Source organism: Falco peregrinus, chromosome 1, assembly GCF_023634155.1.
Source record: "Falco peregrinus isolate bFalPer1 chromosome 1, bFalPer1.pri, whole genome shotgun sequence".
In the NCBI taxonomy this organism is placed as follows: Eukaryota; Metazoa; Chordata; class Aves; order Falconiformes; family Falconidae; genus Falco; species Falco peregrinus.
In genome coordinates, this window is record NC_073721.1 from 17,115,293 (window position 1) to 17,122,015 (window position 6,723).

The following is a 6,723-nucleotide window of genomic DNA, read 5'->3' on the forward strand; positions in this document are numbered from 1 at the left end:
TTAAAGATGAAACTCATGATTTGCTTAGAAATCTAAAAGTTATAGGTGCGTCTTATTAAACATTTTTATAAAACTGTTTTTAAAGGTTACAAAACTCCACTGGAAAAAAATCCCGGAGATGATAAAACAGATGAAGAGATGGAGGGGACACACTCGGAGGATGAAATGATTGCTCAGAGAGGCCTTCGAAGAACTCAGAGTATGAAATCTGTGAAAACTATTAAAGGCCGTAAAGAGGCAAGTATAATCTTAGTTAAGTATTGAGTTTTTCAACAGTGTACCTTAGCATTTTTAGAAATGCAGAAATTTATTTCTTTTTTCTTAATCTTTAGAGGGGTTATCAATGGTAGCTGGGTTGTAGAAGGCTAAATGGAGAAGGAAGTATGTGATTAGAAAAGCTCCAATCTTGGAGCTTTTGTTATTTGTGGTGTTTAAGGGAAACACCTGAATGAAATGAACTAAGCGAGGAAAAAGGGAGAGGAGATGAAATGGACTCTGTGCTTGTAATGCTAATTCTGGCACTAACAAGCCCAAACTCCAGGAACTGCTGACATTGAAAGGGGTGTAGATAGCGGTATTGTCATCTGCATTTGAGCGTCATGGTTGTGCACACTTAAACATCTGCTGTTTAATGGATTAAAGAAGATTCAGAATTTTTTAGTTCCCATAGGCATGGCCTGCTTTGACTTGTAACCCACAAAGCGGAGATTCTGTGCAGTAATCGAAGTGCTTTATATTTGCGCATCACCAGATTTCAAGATACTTAAAAGATAAATCTCTGTGGAATCTTTTAATAGTTTTGGGGTAATTCTGGGAAAACTGTTGAGACTTATCCTTCTTGCCCAGTTCTTTGAAACTGTATCCCGTTCAGTCATAGGTAGATTCTCTTACTGAAACTGTGGAGTGTCCAAAGCACATTTAAAGACACTCACTAGATTGGATTAGTGGAAAGGTAAATAATACTTCTGCCTGAAGTGATCTCAAGTCGTTGTTACTTTTTTTTTTTTTCTCCTCCCCCTCAGATACGGTATGGATCACTGAAATACAGAGTAAAGAAGAGAACTGCTGTTTACTTCTAGGTGTATTGCACAATGCCTGCGAGACAAACTGCTGTATAATAATAACTTGAATTCGGTGTGTCAAGGATCTGTATATGATTCTTAGAATGAGTATATATGAATAGATATGGTAGGACTTGGTTTTATGAACCTAAGTGGTCAGATAAAGTATTACTCTGCTTTTCTGTAATTGCTTATTGTTTAGACTTAAATCTGGAAAAGTTACAGTATGAATTTCAGCACTCCTTAAACAGGAGTTAAATGAGTAACAGGAAGCAGCTTTTTTTCAGAGGAACTGAACAGGTCAAAATAATTACAATTCCAATTGAATTAGCAGAAGCTGTAAGTATTTGGAACTTGTGAAAAGTGAACCCATAGTCAGTCCCCAAGTTTACGTGAAAATATAGGTATACTTGAAATATTTTTCTGAACTACAGTTCGTGAAAAGCCTTTTTGTGTAATTTAAAAACATACAGTTTAATAAAGGACAGTAGATGGTGGGGAAGGGAAGACGAAGTTGATACGGTACATCCTTAAGACCATCTTCTTGCATTGTATTGCCAAGCTTAACAAACATATATAATACTAATAGGTGCAAACTAGGGGGTACACATAGCACTGTATGCAAAACTGTATAGTTTTGCACACTTACTGATTTATAGCTGCACATGTCATTTTAGTGACTTCTTAGGTAGGTTAGACTTATCTTTTGAATGCCAGCAATTCTTGTATTCGATTATCTCTTTTTAATTTATCATGATTACTTAAGTACGCTAAGTATGCTGTAGATAATTGCTACTAACACTTAACGATATTATCAGGTGCCTTTCTATGTATACAAGGCTGTGTGGTTTTTTTGTCTGTGGTTTGGTCTTTTGTTTTCTTCTTCTTTTTTGTTGTTGTTTTGTGTCTTTATTTCTCCTTCACCTAGAGAGATGTAACATGATTTAAGTCAACTTTTGGTTAAAATTGTGGTAAGTAAAACTTGTTAGTAATACCAGTGATAGACCTCAGGGATCTGATCAGCCCATCGGTTGTGTATTTTAAGTCATGCTGACACAAAGGCATGTGTGATAGCTTATTCAGGCCCTGGTTTGGTTTTGCTCTGCATTGCTTTAAGAATGTGTGTGTGTGTGTGTATAAATATATATATAAAAGAACATGTATGTGTGTATATTTCATATCATGTGTAGATTCTAAAATTGGCTGTGTACTACTTTCTTCTATTGCTGAAGTTGTTACTAAAATATTTACATACAAATAGCTTTTTATAAAGGTCTAGCTGATTTAGTCAGCCATTTTATAACCTAGAGTCCTATGGCATAACTGTTTGCACAGGGACTAATTTTGAAATGTCATTCAAGGCAGGGACTTGTCAAAATGACTATTTGAGTCCCCTTTGATTCTATTTTCTGCAATTCTGAGAATTAGGCTGTTTTAGTTTTCTTTCTACTCTGGATTTAGGGAGAAAACACCCACTTTCTGTAGATAGTATTTTATTACTTGGCATGGGGAGAGGTGGTTTTACTTTTCTTGAAGAGAAAATGGCGTGCGATTCCCTCTTAGCCTTGGATCTTGGACTTCAATCCTTAGACCTTCCCCCAGGTGTGACGGTCTACTGCAGCGCTTCTGAAGGTATTCTTAAACCTTGGGCTTGCTGCAGTTCTTTTTCTTGTATGTATATGACATCTATAGCAGGTGTCCTGCTGTTAGGCACTTCATGACCAGTTAATGTACACTGGCGTTAGAAGTAGCCTGCCGTAGGCTTTGGGCCAGGGTTTGAACTGTATGGATAAAAATGCAGCTGGTCTGTGTTGGCATTGCGTTCCTTGCTATTGTAGGCGTTTGTAAGCCAAGTGCAAAGCCCTGGTCAGGTATAACAGTACTGATGGCACAGTGCTTTTAGCGTCTCCGAGGAAGCTAAATGCTTTAGTCAGAAGTTGCAACAGTCCATACGTGATTAAACGGCCAAAGCTTGCGTCCCTGTACTGGAAAATGCGGTTTTGTATGGTAAGACAGGAAGGCTGCTCTCTCCCAAATGAGTAGAGGGCAAAAATCCCATCCTCTAACCTAAACTGCAACTTGTGATCGAGCTTTTACAGGGAGCTGTTGTCTGGGGGGGAGGCAGTGGTCAGAAAGGAGCTTCTCCCCCAGGCCTGTTTCATCACTTGTGCCCCAGGGATGTCTCTGCTTCTCACCCGTTTCCCTGAACGCACAGAAAGGCTGGCTTGTGTTGTGAGGTATGTAAGACGTCAGAGGAAACAGGCTTTTGTATCTGTGTCTCACCCTCTCTGAAAATTAGACTAAGCTGGCCCTTGGGTGGAATCTCTAAATCTCACTCTCCAGTTGAGCATCCTCCTCGAGCATTTGCTGCCACATCTTGGCTTTAACTCATCATGTTTATTTTATCGGCAATAAAACTGTCATCTTCCTACAAACCAGAATCCTGCATGAAGGAGCAGGGTAAGCCCTTCTTTCAGAATTACAGTTCCTGTTACAGGCCCGTGTAGATCCTGCTTTGGGGGTCGTGTGCTTTTCGCATTTCCAAGGCTAGAAGTCATTCGAGTAGTTTAGGCTCTACCACGCTCGTGGTCAGTAAGTTGCTCGACATGCCACTATGTACTGGAGGCTGTAACTTCCAGCAGACTTAACTTGCTAATTAAGCAGTGACAAAGGCTAAATAAATTCTCCTTTTTCTGAACGATGCATGACACTGGGAAAGCTAGCAGTGTTATTCATATTCATTACTTTTTCCATATGAATGTCCTTGTGTTCTCTCAGATACTGTCTTAAGTGATAAAACTTCCCGTGTTGTCCTAGCTGGCTTTTTCAGCCTAACATTCAACCATAAAATTCTTTCCTTGACAGCTTGATTTTGCTCTTTGAATTTATCCTGAAACTGGTTCACTGTATGATCTTAATTCCCACCCCCCCGCCTTGCTGTTCATGGTCAGCTGGTGCTTGGTAGGGCACAATGGCGTGATTAGCTTTCATCCCAACAATACGTGTTTCTTTCTGCTTGTGGAATTCAGTTGAGTTTGGTTTTGATATATCGCATAATCTTGTTAAACTTTGCGTACAGGGAATTTTTAAACTTTTTTGCCTTAGCAACTGCAGAAGTGATCTGTCTAGCTCTTGCCAGTAAACTTCTTGGGGAAAAAAATTAAAAATAAAAATTGAACATTCTTTTTGGTTTTGGAACGTAAAGAGTAGAACATGTCAAATTACATCATCTTATGAATAAAGCGTTTCCTGAGAACTGACTGACTGCCACCAACAGGATCGCTAATATAGTTAAAGGAAAACTTAGAGAGAGGTTAAAGGCACTTTAAAAAGAGAGTATGTATTTCGTGTTAAATCATGTAAAGGTTTCAGGCCTTTCCAAAATGTAGCTGGACTGACTCAGATTTCTTAGCAAGAGCCTACTGTACGTGTTAAAATACACAGTTTGAGATGAGGATTCAATTGATGGCCTCAGCTGCAAATAAGTTTAGGTCAGACTGATTACAAGGTAATTGCCAATACTAGCTACTTAATGCTAATTGCTTTGCTATGTGAAAGTAAGTGAATATTATCCAAGACACTTTTTGCAAACCATAATGAATTTTAAAATGAACAGAGGATAATTTGGTTAAATGGAGCGGTGGAGTAAATGCTAGATGCATTTTACACGCTGTTCATGACAAAAGATGTGTTTTATTTTTGGTGTTGCTTTTATTAATAGAAAGTTGGTATTTTTAAGTATTTTTCTACAAACGTGTATGTGCAAAGGCAATACTGTAACATTTTTCAAGAACTCGTATTTTTAAATGCTACAGACCAGAGACTGTCTACATTGAGACTGAAGTTAGTAGCTTTACAAAAATGCAATGTAAGCTTTAATTTTTATATTGTAATAATAACTTGCTGTCAACTTGTTTACATATTTGTAGGAGGGAAAGCTTCATTATTCATTGACTTATCTTGATAATATCTTTAATAAATGCTGCTTTGAGCAGGATGCAGTGGATATTTTATTATCTGAATTATGATTAACAAACCGGTCGCTATGTAATCCGTATTCTGTTATTTATTATAATGATTCCAGTGCTGAAACGACCAATCTGAATTGTGAAGAGACTTTTAAAACCGTTCAAAGTATGATTAAACTGTCACTGAGGTTTTGCCATGGAGCCCAATGCTGATTTAGACTTGATGAAACTTGCCTTGTTAAAGGCAACTTGAAAGTGCTGTAGTGTTACCTATTTGATTAGGTGCTAAGTTTGTAGTAAACTCCAAGTAAGATGCTTAGTCTCCCAAAAGAGTACGGCTTCCTGGGGAACGGTTGGATTTTTTTTCTTCTTTTTTAAATTAAACCACTCCTAACAGTAGCCTTTTTTTTTTTTTTTTTAATTGATATAGCTTTACTGTTGTTTGTGCCAGCAAACATTTTGTTTTGTATTTCCCCATCAGAATTCTTCTGGTAACCCAGAGAAGGAGCTGCATAGGTAAACTTGGGCTTTCCCTTTTTCGAACCTCCCTTCAAGTAAGCTGTTAACGCCCCTAGCAAAACCCCTCCATAGCCATGTTTTCTGGACCTTTTTTTGCAAGGCTTCCTGACTTACTGCCTCAAAAGGAAGTAATTTCTTGATCGGATTGAGGAGAAAGACTTAAAAAACCTACTATTTATTGCTACGGTCTTGTAAGCATTATGAAAATACATCCCCAGAAGCACAGACTGACTGTAAGGGACCTCGCAGTGATTCAGTTCCTGATGTCAGAACAGTTCATGTCGTACAAAACCCCGACCTACTGAAGAAATTGTGGATGTCAGAAAACAATGCCGATTCCACACACCCCACCCCCCTCCTTGATTTGTTCAACTAATGTTTAACGGGAACATTTGTGGATGTGAGCTAAAAGCTGTCTTCTTGCTGTTGTAACATTATGCTGGTGAGACCTGCTCTGGGGATGATTGATTCCAAAATGGTGCTGGTGCAGATGTCCTAGGCCGCAAGATGAAACTGATGGAGTGATGGTGAAGGTTCTTGGGGGCTCTTTTTAAATTTTTTTTTAAGAGACCTTAAGCATTGTGTATCTTCCACACTAACATGGGAAAAACATCATTGAACGTGAGGGGGAACCTAACACGTCTTGTAAAATCAGTAGACTTCCGAAATTGTTTCCATCCTTTCTGTAGATCTATTCAGGAACAGAACGGGAGCCTTTCTTACGCCTGCCTGCCTTATCCAGGGTTCAACCACAGATCACTCTGCTTGGACTAGGGTAGGAATCATGAAAGCAGCTGGAGCAGAGTCTATAAGGACTTCAGGCACAGCCTAGGATTTCACTGCTCTCTGCTAACGTACGGCGACTACATGAATAAGGAAGCTCAGAAATTATTTCAGAAGTCCTTTTTATCCGCGCTGTCACAGTTCCAAGGTAAGCAGCACTTTGACCCTCACTTGCCTCTTCCTGGGCAACGTCTACCCACTGCGCTGCATGGCGCTCGCTGCCTGCTCCCTGAGCTCTGCCATCCCCTCCAGGCCTTCCACCACTTTCAGTAAGAATACTAAGGGGAGGTTGTCCTAACTTAACTGCCTCCAAAAAAATAATTTCTTGATATGGTTAATAGGGGAGAAAGCCTACAAACAAAAAAAAAACCCCAACAAGAAACGCGTACCAC

At 39.1% G+C, this 6,723-nt stretch overlaps 1 protein-coding gene across 1 annotated transcript in view; it reads left to right on the top strand.

Moving 5' to 3' along the window:
• The window catches only part of REEP3 (receptor accessory protein 3), a 42,725-nt gene extending 37,667 nt beyond the window's left edge, over positions 1 to 5,058 (top strand). The window contains exons 7-8 of the mRNA XM_055797752.1: positions 86 to 237; positions 1,023 to 5,058. Coding sequence (XP_055653727.1) covers positions 86 to 237; positions 1,023 to 1,079 — 209 coding nt within the window. The 3' untranslated portion in view covers positions 1,080 to 5,058. The remainder of the gene's footprint in view (positions 1 to 85; positions 238 to 1,022) is intronic.
• The last annotated feature ends 1,665 nt before the right edge of the window (positions 5,059 to 6,723 follow it).